The following is a 22668-nucleotide window of genomic DNA, read 5'->3' on the forward strand; positions in this document are numbered from 1 at the left end:
TTTTTGATTATTTTTATAAAACCTTCGAGGAAACTATTAAACTATTAAACTATTTAAATAATCTCTTCTTTCTTGGTATAAATGGTGAAGGCGACGGACCTCTTCTGTTGTATTTCGGTGGACCATTTGAGGGAGTTCTTGACTCTTGTCCTTCAGTAGCAACTTTGGTTTGGGAAGGCTGGTGATATTTTTCATTAGTTTCAGGGTAGTATGGATCCTTTTGATAATTCTCGTTTGGATTACTTTCGTATCTTGTATTTGGAGCATTACTGTTCCCTAGGAGTGAATGGGTATCGTACTTTGAGTTTACCTTGTTATCATATTGCGAAGTTTGGTTACTATCGTAGCTTGAGTTTATTCCATTGGGGTAATTATTATCTACAGAATGGTTATTTTCAAAGTTTTGATTATTACCATATCTTGCGTTTGGATAATTATTATAACGTGCATCAGGGTAGTTACCAAAGTTACCATTAGAAACATTATTATAGCCATGTAATGGAGAAGGTTGTTCATTTTGGGTGATAAGATGAGTACCATATTCCCCAGGCGCGTAAGGATGTCCTAGTCCAGAAGGTGGGCGATTGTTATATCTTGAATCGGTTGTCGAACCATCATAACGACTAACTGGAGAAATTCTATCAAGCAAGTTGTTTGATCCGCTTTGGGATATAGTATTGTTTGCACTATATTCTCTAGTAGGTGCTGTTGGAAGAGGTTGAATTCTGTCAATTACTCGTGGCAGCGATTTTGTGCTATTAATTAGATTCGATTGGTCAGGGAACGATGACTGAGATGAAGTAAGCATAACTTGTTTCCCTGGTGCAGGTTTTAACAATGTATCACTAGAATTTCCCCCAGTTTTAGTTTCGAGATTGACTGGTATTGGTTGTTTACTATGGTCTTCCTTCTGGTACCTGTTTTCCAGCGACGTTGTAGGATCATAGTTGTCATCTGGGGTTTGTACCTCTGTTTTTTTTACCTCTACTTTATCGATGCCATCGTTGCTTGACACTTTTAAAACTTCAGCTTCCTTGTCTAACATATCGGTTCCACTAACTTTCTTACTGACAACGTGGTTATTTTGGGAAACGGAATTTATCTTGTCCTTAGTACTAGAGCTCTCTCGACTCTTCGATTCTTTCGATTTTCTTCCTTTCATTGAAGATTTCAAAGGTCGCGGGTTCGATTTCGATGGAGGTAAACTTTCCCATGTTGACTGAGGAATAGCGACTACGTCATCTTGGAAAGCGAGGTGTCTATTATCTTTTAAATTAGTTAATTTTCTCTGTTTTTTAATTTTCTCATCATTAATGTATACATGACTGTTAGGAGTTGTTGTGGATGTGGATGATTGTGTGGGTCCAAAGATCGAAGATTTTTTTTTAGTACCTGAAGAACTTCCATTTTTGCTGTCATTGACGACAGTTTTGTCCGTATCATCTTTCTTTTTTCTCTCGTCTTTCTTCTCTTTTCGTTCTTTCTTCTTTTCTTTCTTTTCTTTCTTTCTTTGCCTTTCTTCACGTTTTCTTCTCTTTTCTTCATTTTCTAAAAAGTTGCCCTCTTTTAATGAAGTATCTTTTGTCTTTTTCTGTTGTGGTTGAGTAGATGGGGATTCATCTGTAGCAGGTCGTTTTCTTGCAGCTCTGGCAGTGATATCTAATGGATTGTAAGAATCATCATTTGTACTTGTGACTGAATTGGTCCTTTCTTTTAGTTCTTTGTCTGATAGGAAACCAGCATGAGCTCTTTGAATGCAATGTCTAGATTCTGCATCATCTATCAAATTCCTCCACAATTTATTTTGGTATAAAGAATTTCTGTGGCCAAGGATCCATAGACTGGTCTTAGCTCTTGTAAATGCAACATTCATACGGCGAAAATCTTTCAGGAAACCCACAGATGATTTTGTGTCGTCAGCACGAACACACGATATGATGATAATTTCTTTTTCTTGACCCTGGAAACCATCGATTGTGTTGAAGTCAATGTATTTATTTATAAACGAACCAAAATATGACGTGAATTTTCTACGCATACGTTGCATCTGCTCTTTGTATGGAGATATGACACCAATTTTACCTGTGAAGTCTACATTTTTGTCAAATTTTGTAAATAGGAAATTTATTAGCTCAACCGCTACATTAATCTCTTCGGTATTCACATAAGACATTGTTTTTTTATTTTGTTGTTGTTGACCGGTTGTAATATCAAAAAATTTATAAGGCTGTAATGGAGAGGAGGTATGCCATGGTCTTTTGTTGATCACTGCCATATCTGGTCCATCCAACAAACGGCCGTTATAAAATTCGAGCGAAGGGAATCTACTAATATCCGGATGCATACGATATTGAACATTTAACAAATATGGAGTAGTGTTTTTTTCCATACGCACAAAAAGGGATTGGTTGTATTTGAAATTGCTAGCAGCACCAGATAAAACAGTTGGGGGTAGTTGATTGGGATCACCAACCATAATACATCTCTTTCCACCGTACCTTAATGGAATTATTGAAGATAATTCTGTACACTGACAGGCTTCATCGATAATTACCGTGTCAAATTTTATACCTAAGGTTGATAAAACATCATGGGCTGAACCAGACAGGGTTGAGCAAATGATATCACTCTCAGAAAGAACTTGAGCTTGTGCGTTCCTCCTATCAATGTTACGTTTTCTAAAATTTAACGATCTTTGTTCTCTCAATTCATCTTTTTCCTTACCAAGAATGTTAAGAGTCTTACTTAATTCTCTAGTTTCTGTTTGTAGCTTTCTGATCTCTTCCGATGATAGCTTACTATGGGGTTTACCATTTTCGGAATCTAATTTAGCCATCAGTTCTCTTCTTTTCAAAACTGTAGTACGGAATTTTTCGTCCAATTCAGGATTCTGCAGATATTCCTGGTTCTTGGCAGATACCCTCCTATCCACCAATTCCTCTAAAGTGAGCTCCTTGATTGCAACATTGACTACATCAGATCTACCGACACGAACAACTCGTGGTTTTATTAAATTGCCATTCCGATCGTAAACTCCATCTTTTAAACGAATACAGATTTCATCTACAGCTGCATTACTTGGAGCACAGATTAAAACTTTTTGTTTTTTCAGTAGTTGGTCGATAGGACTTTTTGCTTGTCCAGTAGGAACCGAGATGACATTCGATGGTAAGGCGTTTCTCAGGGAAAGGATATACCCAACAATTCCTAATATTGTTTTGGTTTTACCTGTACCAGGTGGTCCTTGAATTAAAGAAAAACCTTCATTCAGAACAGTATTAACGATAGCTTGAGCCTGGGATGTATTTAGTTTGTAGCAACGTTTAACACTCTCAACCTCATTTGGAGAGACTTGGGCAGGAGGAGACGGTTGTGCTGTTAAAATTTGGTCAACCAAGTCATAATATTCTAAAGCTTCGATTGTTTGGTATTCCCTCTCTACAGTTGTCATTTGCATAACCTTTATGGCATGTATTTCTGATCTTAGGGAAATAAATTTTGAGAAGGATTGATTTCTGTGGATCCGCAATGTCAATTCGACTGTATTGTTCTTGGCATAGTTAATAGAACGAATTTTAGCAAGACAAGTATTTTCAGCCTCCCGAAAGTCATCGTTGGAGGGCCTTTGACCTGGAAGTAAGTTTGGGAGATAGGCCATTGCGATTAGATCTGATTCATTAATTTTACTGTTTTCTACAAAAGACTTTGGCATTGATGTGAAAATATCATAAAAGTCTGACACAACTCTCCGGTTACCACATATAACACTAAATGGGATATTATCAACCCTATCCCTTGCAGCACATAATCCTTGCCAGCATTCTAATAATAACAAAGGTTTGACTATTTTTCTGTATTCCGAAGCTGAGGTGAATTTATTCTTTATATCCGTGTATTGTGAAGTTTCGTCGTTTGGATATTCATTCTTTCTTGTATAATCCCATCTTAATACAGTCTCATATAGCGCATTCAAGTCTACATTTAATCTTCTTCTCATATTTTCTTCTTCCATTCTAGCAATTTCTGCTTTTGTATTACGTTTGATATTTTTCCCATCTATCCCCACTGTCTCAATTGTGTGACTTTTCGCCTTTGTTGATGCAAATAACTCGCGTGCTGTTTCAAGATCACCTTCTACATCACTGTCACTATCACTTGAGTCATCATTTTTGATTTTAGGTTTTGATTTGGTGTGAAAAACTGAAGTACTTGGTGGGTGTATAACACGATTGCTCATTAGTTGTTTTCTTGCTAATTCCATCTTTGAAAGAGGTTTATTAGCTTTTTTCGTTTGCAAAGTCATATCGGCGCCAGGTTTGAAGACACCAAAATTCGTAATCTTAGGTTGGGTAGATTTTGGTCTACCAAGAATCGAAGAAGATGTAGCTTTTCTTTGCAAAAAATCCACCCTTGATTCGTTTAGACTTGGCAGTCTAACTGTCGAATGTTTAAGGGTTTCCTTTCCTTTGCGACTTTCTTCAACTGAGTCGACAATAGAATTTACTAATCGGGAATTGAACAATTTCGCTTTTGTTAGTATCTCAGATGTCTGTGTTTCCGTTAATTTATTAGAGTGTTTCTTAGCTTTAACTGCATATTGAGTCAACGATGTTACGATATCGTCATCAAATTTCATTTTACGTTCAAAAGCAAGATCAGTGGCACTTATTATTAATCTAACACAAGATTCTAGTAATTCATCATCACTTAGTCTTAACCAGTACAGCATATTTTTAAATGCCTTCAGGACACTATCAAACAAGTCTACACCTGAACTGGATATGATATCTGAAAATTCTCTAAAGGAAATAACGAACGAACGACTCAATTCTAATGTATCTTTGGTAAAGTTTTCTAACTCAGAGTAGTCGTATTTTGAAGCCCATTGTAAGGTACACTTATATATCGTGTCTAAAAACGACCATGAAAGTTGCCAAAATGCAACGATTTCCTTGTCTGTGTTTTCATCTTTCAAACTATCATAATTTGAAATAATACCACCGACAGGATCTGAAAATGCACTTAAAATATCCATTAAAACACGGATAGCTCTAGGACAAGGTTCGTAGAATTCACATTTAATAAGTTGTCTTAATACATTATTAATGGATTTTAATTGATATGATAAACTGGTGTTTAAAAGTATTTGTACACCTTCCAATCTTCCCTCCACATCAAATGTATCATAAAGGATATTGGTGGTTACCTGATACAAGTTGGCATCGGATGAAAATATACAAGACCAGAAACCTTGTGAAGCATTCTTATCTGCTAAAATTTCTGAAAGTTTATTGGGGAGAACATCCGTAAATTTACTAATCAAATTGGTTGATAGATCTAGATATTGTTTTACACTTTCATTATGTCTTTGGATAACTGTTGATTGACCAGGGACAATTAATAACCCGTTAATGTTACGCATGGAAATTAATAGATATTTTGCCAACAGTGGGCCATCCTCGAATGAGTCTAACTTGACCTTGTTGTTCAAGTTTTCTAGTAGGGTTAAAGGCAACGGTAACTCGCTAATACTTTTTCCTGAATATAATCTGTAAGTCCTTTGACATAGGAGAAGAATATCCAAATCAATACATTTGGATAAAACAGCCATCACAGATTGGGCGACAGAATACACAGCCGACCCGATACCAGGATAAGTTTGTGCCGCATTTGTTGCAGATTTTATTGCAATATCTTGAATTAAAGGATTATTTAATAAAGATCTTGAGTCACTCTTCGTAAAAAGAATTGTTTGGAAGTCGTCCCTGACGTAAAGCTTTGATCTTTCTTCATCTTTAATAGATAGTATATCATTTAATAGAGCAGCAGATGAGCTCATTAAAAACAACTTGGCAGTTGAGTTTAGATCATGGTATGTTGCAATGGTTCTTAAAAATGCCACAGAAACTTTCTTCACCATCTGAATTCTAGTGGATTCGGATAGAGAATGGTAAAATGGAAGATTCCATGATAATAAATCTGTCATGGAACCCTTATTTGAAACATATGTCTCGATATCATTATCTGGGATTCTAACATTTTGAACGACCGTTAGTCTGGTGACAAATAAATTATTGCTAAAAATTAGTTCGATTATATTGTGGAAAGTGTAAGGATGAATAATTTTCCAAAATTCACTATTCATCTTATCCAATAAAATGCATAAGGCTCTTAATAAGAACTCCAGAGGTTTATTCCCTATATTTATTGAGAAATGTTTGTACCACAACATAAAGATAGATTCTATAGGGAACCTGTATGTTGCAGTTAAGGATTTGATATCCTTTGGAACTATTAAATATTCTTTGAACGTATCACTGTCTAACAGGGCTATTATTGGAACAAATTTCATCCAGAATTTAGCTATATTTTCGTTGGTCCAATTCGACGGATCTTCTAGATGAAGAATATAAAAAAATAATTCTTCAAGTATATCTGGCGTCATTGTCTTTTTGGTTATAATAAAATTTTCCTCATGTAATTTTGTTAAGAATTCTTTTGCCCAACTTTCTTGTTCTCTTGTACCGTTATACCAACAATAAATAGTCCCAGCAAGGAACGTTTGTAACGATTTGGGTGATCGAATGTCAAGCAACTCATATTTTGTATCATATAGGTACTTGAATATAACAGCGAATATTTCTTTAAAATCTGGATTGTTTCTAATCATATGTGGATTACAGAGACCTTCAAACATTGCACAACGTACTTGAGGTGTGACATGAATAGATTTTCTATCTTCACTGATCGATATGTTTCTTAATATAGGTGAACAAGTAGCAGCTCGCCATTCCGTCACTAGATCATTAAATTTATATACACGATCATGAGGAAGATCTCTTTTCGTTGCAAAATGTTGTAACATATTACAAGTCCCTCGTGTAAATGCTAATATACATTTCTCACACTTGGATAGAATTGGATTATATGTGTCAAATAACCATTTTCTTGCGGCTTCGTCAGGAAATGATAGTAAAGTTAATGAAAATATTGAAATTTGACCAATTCGAGGGTCACAAAATAGATGAAAACCTTCTGGTAGTTGTTTTAAAAGCTCTATGAGTCCTGATAAGAGATTTGCCTCCTGATTATTTTGGCTCTTCCCTTCATAAATTTCTTTGATATAGGGTATAAATTTGTCAGCCTTTTCATATATGGCAGCATACTCAGGATTTACTGCTTCCATTATAAAAATATCTGGAATATCGATTTAAAAATGGGGGAAATGCTAGGAATTGATTGAAGAAAACTGTGCAGACCTGTATTTGTTTTCAGTAGATCTGATGATGTTCTTGTAACTAAAATGTAGTAATGCAATAAAAAAAATGACAATAATTGGTGTATGATATATATAGAACAATTTTAGCAAAACATCTATGAAAATATACTAATATATACTGAACAAAAAAGTAGAAGGAATGACCTAAATTACTTCTAGTTCGATTTGATTAATGTTTACAAAACAACCTTTCAGATTATTTTATTTTACTGAAAAAAGTATATTCTTCAAATGAGAAACCTCTTCACTTGTATTACGTTCGATAAATCGATGAATGCTTCTCTATAGATGACTTTAAGAATTGTTAAAAAAAAGTTTAGCTCTGTTTCAAATAATCGAACCACTTGATTTATATATCTTGTTAAAATTTTAGTTCGATTTTTTTCTCGCGTTTTTGTACCTTTTTTTGTTGGGAATTAATTACAGCTATTAAAAGATAAAAGAGACAAAGAAAAACGTGAATTCTGAAATTGATTTCATTTACCCTCGTTGGTTGATTCTTCAAAATTAGGGTAAAATATATTTAGAAACAATGCTAAAGATACTAAATTGAGTTCATTTCAATAAAGTATAAGTTTTTCAATGAGCATTCTGGGACAAATGGAGGGTTGATGGTCGGAGTTACTTTAGATTTGTTGTGGTATAATTTTTAATACAGTCTGGTTATTATTAAAAGAATAAATCGGTGTGTGTATATATACGTTTTGCACACCTCATAATAAATATACAATATATATCATTAACATTGCAGTATTTAATTTTTGTGAACTAGCTCCTCTAGCTTCTTTTCGACTTGTTTTAAACGTTCGTCTTTTTCTAGATTGGCCTCTGCAAGATGTTTAATAACGTCTTCTAGATGTAACACCAAAGAAGATAACTTCTCAACAGATTGTTTTAGGCCTAATGATTTAGGCCCAGCAGCTGCTGAAGGAGAAGACGTTGGTTGAGAAGTGGCCTCTACTTGTTTGGTGTCCTCTTTAATTTGGTTCTTAGCAGGTTTCTCCTCAACTATCTTAGCTTCAACCTTAGTAGCTACTTTTTCAACCTTTGGTTCTGGTGTTTGAACTTGAGGAGATGGCGATAGTGTCTTAATGACGACAGGTTTGTCGTCTTCTTCATCCCAAGTAGATTCAGCCTTCGATGGATCCTCGGCGTCGTTAACAGTATCCAAATCGGAAGATTTTTTTAATAATTTACTAACAGAGTCATCTTCTTTCAAGTCATCCAAGGAACCAGTCTTTGGAGTAGGAGAACTTGCCTTGGGTACAATAGTCTCTTTCTTTGGTTCTTCCTTCTTTGGTTCTTCCTTCTTTGGTTCTTCCTTCTTTGGTTCTTCCTTCTTTGGTTCTTCCTTCTTTGGTTCTTCCTTCTTTGGTTCTTCCTTCTTGATTACAACAGGTGATTGTTCCTTAATTTCTGGAGTAGATTGTTTCTCTGCTGCATGGAAAACTGGAGCAGAATCATCATATGCAGCTTTCATACTGACCAACACTGGACCATCAACTTCTTTACCAGATAACCATTCTTCAGCAGACAACGCAGGTTTGTTTGATGGGGCATCTGGATAAATATCTTCTTGGAATTCTTCAGCTCTTCTTGGAACGCGGAATGAAACGTGTTCAATACGTTGATCTACCACAGTTTTGAAACAACCAAAGACTTCATTTTCTTTAACATTGACTAATCTTTTAGGAATCACTGCAAATCCTCTTTGAGGTTCTGTAGATTGGAATTCAGATAATTCAAATAATTCATCATTTTGAAATTCATAATATCTGATATTACCATCACCTTTACCTGCAAGATATAAAATCTTGTTACTATCATCAAAGAATGGCATTAAAATACCAGAAGATTGGTCAACGTTATAAAACCCACCAAGATCACCTTTCTCTAAATTGAATGCATCCCAAATACCAATTTGACGATCACTTAGCTTTGAAAAACCAGTAGTAGCTAGTCTATCAGAGTTACCTAACCAAACGACTCTTTGATTCTTGGCACCAGTGTGGGCTGGTCCTTCGCTGATAATTTCTTGTTTCTTGATATTCCAAACCCTTAGCTTCTTATCACGAGATATTGTGGCTAAATGTTCCCCATTATAAGAGAAGGACATTGAGGTAACCATATCAGGATGTTTCAGAGTGATAATGTTCTCTCCAGTCTCGATATTCCAGAATCTTACAGTGTAATCTAAGGAAGAAGACACTAATATGTTTTCGGCGACAGGATGAAACAGGACATGGCCAACTTTTCTAGAGTGTCCACTCAAGATCTTGACTGGTTTAATATCCTTTGGATCTCCATTTTCGTCAACATATTTATGGAAGGAATAATCCTCAGGAATCTCCCAAACACAGATCTTAGCGTCATCTGAACAGGATACAATTCTTTGTTCGTCAAATGGATCGAAATCTGTGTCCAGAACTTGTGCAGTATGACCTCTGAATAATGGGACTTGGTCAGGAGATTTACCAACTTCCCCTACAGGGATAACTGCAAAAGCACCACCACCTGAAGCGTTCCAATTGACCGATATATATTTGCCATTAGTCTTCAAAATGTTAGAGTCCCATGCATTGTTGGTAACCTTGATATTTTCGTATTGAAGTTCTTTCTTCGCAGCTTGACCAAATACGTGTCTGTATTTAGATGCACGAACAAATTTCCCACTCATTTTTAATTCTTTGTTTTTGTATTTTTTAGATTTGTTACAATTGAAGGTGATAGTACAATTGCGAATTAATCTTGCAAATACTCAATTATTATCCATTCACCTCTTTAACTACTATTCTTATTGTTGTCTAGTTCTCTTTTGCTGTAGATTAATTTTCGTTTCTGTAATTGTTATTGTTGTTGTTTGTTGTTCACTCTTTTTTTTGTCAGCCCTCTGCGAGGGTTCTCGAGTAAACCATAATTGCCGCAATCCTCTTTATAAGTCGTTCAATATTCTTCCACTTATTATATAACATGTGGAAAGGAAGTATATCTCATAGTTACCAAGATCATTGAAACGACGTTTCGATATCTGTTTTATTAAGTAACTTCAAAAGAATAGTGTTGTTAATTATTTATATTATACATTATGTATAAGATGGGTATTTATTAATGTTTATATGATTTTTTTTAAATATTTTGAATGCATAGACCGTAAGGGTCGTAATAATAATGGGGTAGAAAAGGTGGATAAAAAGTTCCTTATTTGGAAAGGTTTGCAAGATCAATTCATACAGAACTCTGTCTATGTGCTAAATAACAGAACCTTCTCCTTTTTCTTTTTTCTTTTACCATTCCCTTGTTTTCCTTTGTTAGTGTCTGATGATTCTTTCAGTGGGTTTGAGTTATCCCTCGAATTATTATTGATCTTTTGCAATAACATATCTTCGAAATCTTGGTTCTCCTTTGACGTCCTTTCATCTGGTAAAACAGAGATGGATGTCCCCCAAATAGTTGTTTCCTCGTAGTTTTTTTTCTTGGTATTACTGGTTATGCCGTTATTGGTTTTTGATAATGAAGCAACAGTTGACGTGGATAAGGAATCTAATCTATTTGATGAATTGAGAATCTCACTGAGTTCAATAGAAGGTTCGTTCAGCGAATGTGAAGTACCATTTTCCTCTTGATAAAACTTTATTTGGTCTTCTTCTAATTTTTGTTGATACATTTTCTTCTCGAGGTCTTCTTTTTGTTTCCTTCTATTGAATTGTCTTCTACGAGTTTTTAATTCATTAGTAAATTCATCATAGACTTCCTTTGGGATAATATCTGACTTACGCCAATCTATATCAATAAATGCTAATTCTGTTCCCAGCGGTAAATGGCTAATATATTTCAATTTTTTAATTAATTGTTCAGTGACCGCTGTCCCAAAATGTATATTTTCTACTTCGATCTTTAAAGATTCTGGAAATGAACTGTAAGATTTGAAACTACTCAAGAGGATTTTGATATCCAAATGAGATAAGAAATATTTCGTTTGAGAGTCAAATGCAGTCTCATAGAAGAAAAAGGCATCATTTTCAGAGTACTTGGACCTCAATAATTTACCATTAGAATCATTCAAATTTAACCTTGATATGTCACTTGTGGTCGATAGCGCCAGGCTATCTTGATCATTGGCCTCCGAAAGAATTAAAACAATTTTATCATTGATGGAGTTAATGGCTAAGTCAACATATTTCTTATCCTCATCAAAAAGGGCTTTATCGATTTCATATTGTGTACTTATCGAGTTTATATCCCTCTGTAACAATTCTAATTCAGAACTAGTGTCACACTTCATTATATGGCAATAGGAAGTAATATTTTTGATGGCATAATTTGGAAAATCACCAACCTCACGAGGATCTATGTTTAATTCTACTGGCAAAGGCAGTAATAGACCATGAGGTTTGCACATTAATTTAAGGCTGATTTCAGAACCGATCTTTGGTCCGATATCATTTGATTTGGAAAATTCATCTTCAAATATTACATCCTTCACCATCTGTGGCCTAACAATATTGCCACATAAGGGACAATCTTTATATTTCTTCTTTTTCTTAAATCCTGTCTCTTTGATTGTAATTGTTTCCTCCATAGAAAAGAAATTAATGAGACAACTAGCACAAAATATGTGACCGCATGTTACCATTCTAGGGGCAACAGGTTCCTCGCATAGACAAATAGGACAATTTTGCCCCTTCGAAACTACAACTCTAACTATTTGAGAATCTGGCAATGGAATATTTGGGTTATTCATTTGTTCATTGTAATCACCGTTATCCTTTACTAGAAACCTTGAATTGACATTAATAAAGGAGTCACCGGATAGATGAATATGATCTCTATTTTGTTCTTTTCTCTTGTTAGCTGCTCTTTTATAAGTGCTATCATTTTCATTATTTCTCTCAATCTCAGGAAGATTAAAGTCCAACAAATGTTTAATAGACACTTGGGTTTTTCTACCTTTCAATTTAAAGTTCCCATTAATGATTTCATCTTCAATAGATGAATTTAAATTGCCACTGAATTCAGTAAATTCGCTATCACTACTATTGCTTCTGACTTGTTTATATTGATTTTGTTGTTTCCTCTTGTACTGACCTTGTCTCTTAGTCGAATATTGTTTACTTTGGTTGCTGTTAGGTCTGTTAGAATATTTATTATAACCGTTTCCATTCTTATTCTTATGTTGCGTCCCCTTAATATTACTATTATTACTATTGTTATTATTACTATTATTCCCATTAGTAGAAGAAGATATATCTTTATCTGGCATATTCCCTTTAGTAAAAGAGTTCATGTCCTTCAAATTCAATGAGCTCATCGAGCTAGATAGTATAATATAAACCTTTAAAGTTATGAATTCGGAAAATAACAAAATGGAAACACCTGCACAACTCACTCCAGAAATGAGTAATTTATATATATGTATGTGAGTATGGTGTATCACTGGATAATGTTTTAAGCTAAAACGTTTAGCAAAAAAGAAAAAACGACTACTAACTGAGATGGATAAGGGTATATCACACCTTCAATCACTTTCCATCAGGGATATAAACAAATCACAAGATATTATTTAAACCTTGGTAAAACGTGTTCTATCTCCATCTCAACAACAAAAACGTGTTTCTGTATTTATTTATTTATCTATTTTGTTGATGTGATTGCTATTTTCTAGCAATCCCTCCAAAACAGACTCACTATACAGAAAAAAGCGTTACTAATATGCTCGCTCTTCTGCTCCCCTCTCCCACGGTTCGTTCCTGCGATTTTCACGCAACTGTAATTTTCAAAGTAATCTAAATAGAGAATCCAATGCTAGCCATGGGAAGGCACATTGAATATAAATAACCAAGCTAATGGGAAGGGATCTGAAGAGTATGATGATTGGTTTGTGCTAGCGAGTCTTTTATATAGTCCGTATTTATATAAAGTTTTCGTTGTGTTGTGGTTGTCGTTGAATTGCACTCGACGTTCTATTCATCAGGCAGACAATCATCAATTTGGGCGAATTTTCTAACCCATACTTGAATAACATATGGCATAGACATTAGAATATGTGCAAAATTGGCATACAATGGCTGCTGTATTGTGCCTCTTTCGCCAATCTCACATTTATATGTAATATATTTGGCTAGACTCTCGACATCGATAGTCGGAGCCCAAAATTGTCTAGGAGGTTCAAATCCTCCAAACATCTTTGTGTTGAGTTGTCCTGGTATGACTAGCAACGTCCTGATGTTATCGACATGATGTACTCTTAACTCTTGCTCGTATGATTGATGGAAAGATATTAAAGCAGCTTTTGATGCTGCGTATGCTGCAACTTTACAAGGATTTAATATACCTAGCACACTGGCAATGGTAACAACAAAACATTGGCGTTCATCATTTTCATTAGGTGTTAACTGTTTGATAACCTCTATTGCAGCAAAACAATTAACTTGAAAGATGCGTTTTATTTCGTCCTCATTTAGTTTGTTTATTGGTTTGAATGCGAGTCGAGTACCAGCATTATTCACTATTAGGTTAATTCTATTTTCAAATTGTTCTTTGATCGTTTGGACTGTTTCTTGTACATCAAGGGAATTTGACAAGTCGCATCTATAATACATTAATCGTTCATCTTTAATGGTAGAAGGGATTTTATCAATATTAATTATCGTAACGGAAGGAAATCTTTCGAGCAGAGTTTTTATAAGCGAATAACCTAATCCTCCGCTGCCTCCAGAAATTACTACCACGTTTCCAGTAATATCTCTTAAATTCTTCCATTCCTTGGTACATTTAAATTTGTATATCTTATTGAATGCATTGAATAGATAAAATGTTATGCTATATATCACGGAAGCAACTTTGATCCATACTGGAATCCATTGGCATGGTAAAATCAAAAGGCATGGATATTTCAAACATGGAAGAATGACACAATAAAAGATAGTATCAATGCTTATCATTCAGTAGATGTATGGAATCACTATTGTAATATTCGAGAATTATCACCTTTCTTAAACTCAATTATATGTAGAATATTTATATATGATTTTTTGTCTATATTGAAGGTATCTAATTTTTTTAAAATTTTCATTACATTAAGGAATTTATTAACTTGAAGAGATTTTAGTATTATAACATATTTTTCAGGAAAGTAAAATGGCCAAAACCAAACTTTCGTACATTTTATGTTCTAGAGGATAGCTACCTTTCTTAGTATAACCTTGTATGATGCAAATAATAATAGTTTTGTACGTTTGTTTACAATTTCAAAGGAAAATTCGTTACGTACAATTGGATTATAATACAACTTTTTATAAAATATAATAATAAGATTATTTACACTAATTTTATATTGTCCTTAAATATTGTTACATTGCTTATGTTTCCCTGGTTTATATTCCTACCAATTCACAAGTCATCAGTAACTGTCTACTTGGAATATCAGGATGACTCAGAACAACCTTAAATTCGTCATTTCCGGAAGAGCTAACCAAAAGCACCTTTTTCCCTTTTATAATTTGATTCGGTATCATCCTGCTTAATGATACAGTGGAATTCTTTAACGAGTATATTTGGATTAAGCTATCCCCAACTAGTATTAAATGATCCTTATAATAACAAGTTCCAGTGCAATAAAAATCCAAAATTAAGATATCCTCAGTCCAATCAGGTATCTCACCATGTTTATTCACCTTCACAACCGCTTCATCATAAACAATCAAAAAGTTCCCAGTACCATCATTCAGCTCAAAACAGGTCAGAGGTTTAGTTTTATTAGTGGCTATGTCTCTTTTCACAAATCCTGCCATCTTATGTGTAGCTATATCTGAATGGGATGACATGTCACTACCTGATTTGAATAAACTGGAGTTAAATAGACCTGAATTTGTATCGCTTTTCATAGTAGAGTCATTATAAAAAGTCGGTAAAATAATACATTCTTCACCGAAGACATCTCGATATAGAAGTGCACCTTTAGTGGTACATACAATAAAACACTTTTTGAGTACAACAATGTCATATACGTCAAGTCTTGTCAGACCATTTGATGGAAGCTTATACTCCTTATACTCTTTGAAATACTTGAAAACTTTGCTTACATTATCAAATTCAGGAGTTAATATCATTATTTTCCCCTTCCTTTCATACAGTAAATGCCTTGAATGCCCAAAATCACTGGCAAATTTGAAATACCCAACTTTGTCCCTAAGAACAACACCAATTATCAAATTGCTAGATAAATATTTCTTTCTATCATAATAAGCCCCAAATATGCTTGGAATATTGAAATAACACAGATTTCTATCATCTAATATAAATAGAAGACCCAATTTTTTATTGACCTCCATTTTACTAACAAAACCACATTGGATAACCTTCACAAATGGTGTATCTACACCGTTATCTAATCGTACCAATATACCATTTGAAGTAGCTACAAGCAAAAATTTCTCATCTTCAAACTCGAATTCTTCTGTGCATAAAATGTTAGTAACCATTGGAAAGTTTCTCAAATTATCGTTGTTTCTATTATTCACCTCATAACTTTTTAGTGCATAATCTATTTCAGACCCTTCAGGGGCAACTGGTAAATTTACGGGAGCATCTTTATCTGAGTAAGAAAATTGAGTAGATACTACAAAGAAATCTAAAACATTACTATTATCATTTTTTTCATTGTTTTGTAAAGCTCCCAGTATATTCTTGATCCATAATTCTTTCTCATTTAGATTGGAAGTGATGAATGTTATTGATTCATTAGTTGCAGTGTTTCTGATTTTGAATGATAGTTCAGACTCAGATGGTTGAACATTCGAAATACCAGTCCGAGTTTCTCTTTGTTTTGCCGATACAATGGTCCTGGACGCATTAGAGGCACTATACAAGTTAGGTCTTGAACCGGTCAAGGGTGTTGAAGGTGTAATTGTAGAATAAACCTTCGAATCTCTTTTATTAGAGGAGAGAACACTTTGTGAGTCATCATACTTAACTTTCTTTTCTAAGTTAAGATAATCAATAGGAATAGGTCTTTCGACAAGTTTATATTTTTTATTATCATTCTTGACAATTGTTTCTGTTACTAACAGATAATTGTCCAACAATACGAGAAAAACAGGTGTTGGATCCAGCCAAAGTTCCCTCTTTTTTAGAACTTTCCCACTTAGGAGTAACATTCTCTCCGGGTTATTAATACCAATATCTAAAGAATCGTTTGTTTGTTCGCCATAATTCACATCGTTGTTACTTGAGTTTAGCACATTGGAATAGCCATGCAATGAACCTTTGGATGGAACGTCCCTCAGTAGTTGACTGGAAAATCTTAACAACTTCCGACGATCAATAGCATTTCCATGTACTTTGTCAACTTCCGAGCTCAATTTTTCTATATCTTTTATCACCATTGTTAAATAATCATAATCTTCCATAGAAGGATCGGTAACTTTTAAAATAGAACTCAGAGTAACAGTCATATTTTGTAATGACTTAAAATAACCACCAAAAAAAATCACGTCGTAATACATTTTTGATCGGGTAATTTCAGGGGAATGATCTACTTCATCTAACCATCTCGAAAATCTAGTTCCATGTTGCTTCTCCCACTTTATAATTTCATGTACAGTTGCCATGGCCTTTGCATATCTCAGATAAGACTCGCGGGCTTCATTGCACCATTTCAAGTATATTGTTCCAATACCATCAATGAATTTTCCTTTTATTTCAATTTTACGAAATATGGGCTCAAGTATGTATGTCTTGTGAATATCTATTAGCGGCCTGAAAACATCAAAGGCTAAATCTGAGAAATCTTGTTGATCAGGTAATAATTTAGGATCAAACCTTTTCCCATATATCTCAACAGCAGCATTTGCCATATTTAATGACCTCTCCTCTAGAATAATCAAATCAAATATATAACTTTGCCTTTGAATTTCATGCGGATTTATCTGACTCAATTCTTCAGAGGATATATGCCAATAATCTGTCCACAACCCTAGAGGTTTCTTAATAATATCCGCAAGCTTAACTTCTTTCCTCTTACCATGAGAGTGACTATTCATACATATGAATGAGTAACATGACGAAGAACAGACTTGTTCGAATGTCGTGTCTGCAAAAGAATAACAAGGTAACAATTCTGTAAATATTCCTTGCACGTCAAGACCCCCCGTAATGACAGTGAATTCACCATCTATAGTGTCTACCGTTTTATCGAATGCCTGTTGTGGCTGAGGTTGACTTCTTTTTTCGAACCGTACTGCATCTTGAATTACCAATGATTCTATAATTTTATCAACATTCGAATCTATAGTGTCTTGGTCACACGAATTTGGAACTTGAAATTCTAATAATCTTTGTACAACTTGGTAAAATTCAAGTTTTCCAAAAACATATTCGTTAAACCATTCGAAATATATTTTCAAAATCCATTCGTAAATATCTGACAAGCGATAAACACAGTAACATTGGTACAATTTGTTCTCATCCAGGAAATCTATATGAAACGGCTGTGTCGGAGTTGTTATACTTGGGATCATCTCTAATGGTTTCCCACCAGAAAATGAATTGTAACTACTATGACGTGCACTGGAATTATTAAAAGTATAATTGGAATCAGAATAGTAACTGTCAATTCCATCCAATTGTCTACTAACTTCACTAACCACTCTAGAATTTGGGATCGGACGAGGAGGTCTACTATAAAATTCGATATCAGTATCAATGGTCATACCAACTTTGATTGAATCATTGAGTTGATCTGACTCTTCATTGGTTGATGAAAATATATGCTGTTCCGTATTAGATATACTAGAGGACAATTCAGGATCCTGATGTAGATCACCGACAAAGGGAGAGGGATATGCTACTGTTTTGAGAGATTTTAACTGGTTTTTATTTTGATCGTATAAATAGTTTGTCGAGCTTGGTTTACCAACAAAAGGTGAATCATATAGCGACATGTTATTATGGAAATTTTGTTCAGGAGTCACAGGTGAGAAGCTCCTATATGAAGGGTTAGGAGTTGAAGAATTGTTGTGATAAATTGAAGAAGAACGAGGTGGTGGAGGAGGCGGTGGGGGCCGCCTCCGAATTGTTGGTGTCTTTCCTTGTACTATTCGTCTAGATGTCGAACTTTGGGCAGAAATAGGTGTGCTTCTCGAAGCTGCATATTCTCTTTCAACCTCTGAAGAATTAGAGGTGAATCGTGAAGGAGTACTCAATTTAGGTCTCTCTTCATGTTCGTAATCAAAGTGGCTATCATTTGAAGCTCGCGTTCTTAATGGAGGTAGTTTTGGCAATGGTATATTTTTATCGTTCCTCCTCTTAGGAGTTGCATAATGAGCATTATTGTCGTTACTGCTGTCACCATACATGAGAGACGACCAAATTATAATTGACGATATTAGCCTATTTTTGAGTTTCTTGTTATTCTTGTTTTGACTGATCTGATCTAATAGAAACCCTACAATAAGAAGATGTTAGAGAGTCGAAACAATCGAACCGTATCTAGTGGTTATTTCTCTGTAATTAGTTCAGTGAAATATAAACAGTATAGATGTCTAAACTGGTTATTTAGTTTTATGAAAGTACAGGTTCAATACGTTTGAGCATTTGTTGATGTATAGGGTCACGTATATGGATTGATGCGGCTTAGACAAGCTCGCTCTGTTCTTGATATGAGAAATTTGGCTTAATTTAAGAAAGAGTAAGATATTGATGGAATGTTGTGAACTTAAAAAATGAGAATAATAACTAATACATCCAATCACAGCCGGATGCTTATGCTATATGTGATCTAATATTAACCAAATCGTCATTATTATTTTCATAAGATTACAGATCTTTTTACGTCAACAAAATTGCCGCTATATTTTCTGAAATGTTCTTTCATTAAATTATACCTTAACAATGATATAACTTTGTTATATTATTTGATAGATTAAATCATTAGAGTTGTCTAATTTCTGGCGAATTGTCACAACATTCATTTCTTAAAGATATGTAATAACGAATCAAGGAATTAAATGGAAACTCCCAAAAAAAAGTAACAAAAAAGAGCTGGCATAAGGATTTAAATAAAATGGCGTTATGTGTCTATTTTTTGCCTGACAAATAGTTCAGGTAAATTTGCAATCACCTGTAAGAATGATTATGATCCTGCCATTATTCCTTATATTCTTGAACTTAAATGTTTTTGTTAGCTTTGGCTATCATTAATAGAGATCAGAAATTAGGAAAGGACATAACGATTATTTAAGTTATTATCTATTAATACCAATTATGTCATCTTCTAATACACTTGGATATAGTCTCTATTTTTGATACAAGTATGGGATACTGAGTATATAGGAAAAATAAATATTTGTAAATTGGAAAACTCGTTACTTTAGATATGAGGAATCCTACCAGACCCCAACTTTGTATAACAAAATCCTAGGTTTAATAATGGAATATTTATAGTTGTGTCCCATCCTTCTGGTAAAATCTTTTAACCAATGATCGTTTAGGTAATCAGTTTACTACTTAACAATCGTTTAGGTAGCAAGAAGAAATGATATATCGGTAAAATTAAATTATATATAAAGACAAAGAATTCTGAACGCACATTCGAAGTTAGATTCTATTCTTTCTATAAATTATATATAATATAAAGAGACTGATTGATTATCGTATTAAAAAATGTCAGAATTAAATAAAGTAAAGCTTGAAGAGACTGATAGAGGCAAACACTCTTTCTCAGATTCTCTACACTTTTACAACTCATTATTTTAGAAGTTGAATAATCTTCAAAATTATGTACCTTTTATTAAGAACCTCTCTAATATAAATGAAACCACAATTACTGTTCCTCTATAGCCTCTTCAATTGTTTTCCCATTGTACCAGATTTGTAAAGATTAAACTGTAATAGTGACAGAAATTATGTGGAATTGAGATATCTCAAATATATTACGAAGCATGTTAAAAAATGAAACAAAATATGTGGCATTATGAAACAAAGTTAATCGTATTATGAAACAAAACATAATTCGAACCTCAATTGATATTGGAATAAAAATATATATAAAGACAAAGAATTCTGAACTTACATTCTGAGTTAGATTCTATTCGTTCTATAAATTATATACAATACAAATAATCACTTACAAATATAAGAGAAAGATAACAATTATATTTTGCTTACCTAACATTAAAACTTAAGCTTCGCCATTCACCTCTATACCTAACACCTTTAATAATGAACGAATATAAGTCTAACCACAGTATGTCTGCTTCAGCTCAAATAGCTACTATATAAGTGCATTCTGGTTATACACCACAAAAATATTATTACATCCTGATTATGGTACACCTTTAATTATCACGATAGTTTTCCTTTCTCAAACTCTAAATTATAATACAATCTATTATTTTAAAACTTTTGAATTTAAACAAAATAAACAGTAGAAACTGTTGAAATGTAGCGGCAGCACTAAAAGGCTAACATTAGATTAACCTATCTGAAGCTGAAGGTAGCTAATATAAGTAGAATTTAGAGTGTGCTGCACTACCGTATATATAACAACAGATGATATATACTGCATAATGTAGTATTCGTTCCCCCTACATTGGGTTTATTGGAGCCACATTGTCCAAAGTTACTATGCACAACAGAGTTGCAGTTTCACAACATCAACTCTGTTCTACAGAAACAAGAACAAAACAGAAATTGGTAAAGATTACCCGGTCAACATAGTTTACTCAAATACTAAAATATCTTGCCAGAGAGACATCAATTAATTGACTTCGTGGCCAAGCTGGTTAAGGCGTGCGACTGTTAATCGCAAGATCGTGAGTTCAATCCTCACCGAGGTCGTTATTTTTATATTTTTCTATTTTTGATATTACTCTGAAAGTTCCGTGTTCGACCTCCCGACCGGTCACTTTATTGTTACCCAACAAACGGAGACAGAGAGCGAGAAATATGAAATTTTCACCAAAAATATTCAGTTAAATTCACCTTTGTCTCCCGAATCCGATTGGCTGACTAAGGATTCTTTCATAATTAGGGAAATGAATGAATTGGTTTTTAAATTCGAATTCGTTACATAATTATATTTTTTAAACACTATTGTTTACTTTGAATTCAGTTCAAAAGAACAATTATAAAATTGAATACATAACTTCATTGTGTATTTTTAATTAAAACGTGAAGGTACATTAAGGAGTGTTAAACAATGTTTCGCCACCTAGTAAGAACTAGCAGAACTACTGCAGGATTGATAAATACTAGATCTGTATTGATCAAAAGATCTACTGTACCACTCATTGTACGTTCATATTTTTCAAGAAATGGTTATAATTATGAAGAACCACAACCTAGCAAATTAGTATGCTTTTTGTTAGGTGCCACAGCAGCTGCAGGTGGTATTTATTTCATCAAACCAAATAGACCAAAGCCTAAGAAAGTTGAAGAAACCCCTATCACCCCACCACAGGAGAAAATATTTAGTATAGAACCACCAATGAGTGAAGAAATATTAGTACACGAGGAATCTGTTGAAACGCCTGAGCAAGAACCAATTGAGAACGAGGAACCTATAATTGAAGAGGAAACGATTATTGTTGATGAAGTAACCGATCCTGCAGTAAACGTTGGAGAGAGTGATATTGTAGATGTTGAAACGAGAGCCACTGCTGTTGCTGATATTGAAACTGGTGCTACTGATGTTGCTGAGATTTTGGACACTCATATTGTAAGAAAAAATAATGACACCAAGAAATCAAAGATTGATATTGCTGAAAAAGAGAATGCAAAATTAGGTGAATTGGAAGAAGAAACAAAGAAAGAATCAGCATACAATCCAGATACTGGTGAAATCAATTGGGATTGTCCATGTCTAGGTGGGATGGCTCATGGTCCATGTGGTGAAGAATTCAAGGAAGCATTCTCATGTTTCATTTATTCTGAATCCGAACCAAAAGGTATAGATTGTATTGAGAAATTCCAAGGTATGCAAACCTGTTTTAGAAAATACCCAGAATACTATGCCGAACAATTAAAGGATGAAGAAGATGCCGAAACTGTCATGCAATCTGAAGAATTTTCTCAGACTAATGGTGATGGTACCTCTGCAGTTTTATCGGAGGAAACCATTAGCCTAAATGAACAAGAGTCGCAACCATCCGCCAACAAAGTCACGAACCAGGAGAAGAAGGAAGAAGAACCGTTCGATTTAATTGAAGAAATTGAATTAACTGAAAGTGATTAGAATGTAACTGTCATAGGCCCTTCTACTTCTCACTCCAATAAAAATCGATATTTGATAAAGTTATTTCCTTCTCCTAATATTAATATCTGAGAATAAAAGAATATATAATTGTGCGTATATTATCGTATGTTTAAACAATTACATGTAAATAATATAT

At 34.0% G+C, this 22668-nt stretch overlaps 6 protein-coding genes and 1 non-coding gene across 7 annotated transcripts; 2 read left to right on the forward strand and 5 right to left on the reverse strand.

The window, feature by feature from the left end:
• Positions 1–49: 49 nt before the first annotated feature.
• SEN1 (DNA/RNA helicase SEN1) lies at positions 50–7186 on the reverse strand (the record flags this gene model as incomplete). The annotated part of the gene is made up of 1 exon (XM_041552437.1): positions 50–7186. The coding sequence occupies one exon, from the start codon at positions 7184–7186 to the stop codon at positions 50–52; it is 7137 nt and encodes a 2378-aa protein (XP_041408371.1).
• Positions 7187–8033: 847 nt separating this feature from the next.
• On the reverse strand, positions 8034–9956 carry CRN1 (Crn1p; the record flags this gene model as incomplete). The annotated part of the gene is made up of 1 exon (XM_041552438.1): positions 8034–9956. The coding sequence occupies one exon, from the start codon at positions 9954–9956 to the stop codon at positions 8034–8036; it is 1923 nt and encodes a 640-aa protein (XP_041408372.1).
• A 564-nt stretch (positions 9957–10520) lies between these two features.
• On the reverse strand, positions 10521–12539 carry MAG2 (Mag2p; the record flags this gene model as incomplete). Its single annotated transcript, XM_041552439.1, has 1 exon — positions 10521–12539. The coding sequence occupies one exon, from the start codon at positions 12537–12539 to the stop codon at positions 10521–10523; it is 2019 nt and encodes a 672-aa protein (XP_041408373.1).
• Positions 12540–13239: 700 nt separating this feature from the next.
• Positions 13240–14220, reverse strand: TDA5 (Tda5p; the record flags this gene model as incomplete). Its single annotated transcript, XM_041552440.1, has 1 exon — positions 13240–14220. The coding sequence occupies one exon, from the start codon at positions 14218–14220 to the stop codon at positions 13240–13242; it is 981 nt and encodes a 326-aa protein (XP_041408374.1).
• Positions 14221–14652: 432 nt separating this feature from the next.
• TUS1 (Rho family guanine nucleotide exchange factor TUS1) lies at positions 14653–18633 on the reverse strand (the record flags this gene model as incomplete). Its single annotated transcript, XM_041552441.1, has 1 exon — positions 14653–18633. One exon carries the CDS (start codon positions 18631–18633, stop codon positions 14653–14655), a length of 3981 nt encoding a protein of 1326 aa, XP_041408375.1.
• A 2408-nt stretch (positions 18634–21041) lies between these two features.
• On the forward strand, positions 21042–21115 carry KABA2_10S01254. Its single transcript has one exon. It is a non-coding gene; the product is annotated as a tRNA-Asn (tRNA).
• A 361-nt stretch (positions 21116–21476) lies between these two features.
• Positions 21477–22511, forward strand: KABA2_10S01276 (coiled-coil-helix-coiled-coil-helix domain-containing protein; the record flags this gene model as incomplete). The annotated part of the gene is made up of 1 exon (XM_041552442.1): positions 21477–22511. One exon carries the CDS (start codon positions 21477–21479, stop codon positions 22509–22511), a length of 1035 nt encoding a protein of 344 aa, XP_041408376.1.
• Positions 22512–22668: the final 157 nt, after the last annotated feature.

The sequence above is a fragment of the Maudiozyma barnettii genome, assembly GCF_903064755.1.
Source record: "Maudiozyma barnettii strain CLIB 1767 genome assembly, contig: KABA2_10, whole genome shotgun sequence".
Lineage (NCBI taxonomy): Eukaryota > Fungi > Ascomycota > Saccharomycetes > Saccharomycetales > Saccharomycetaceae > Maudiozyma > Maudiozyma barnettii.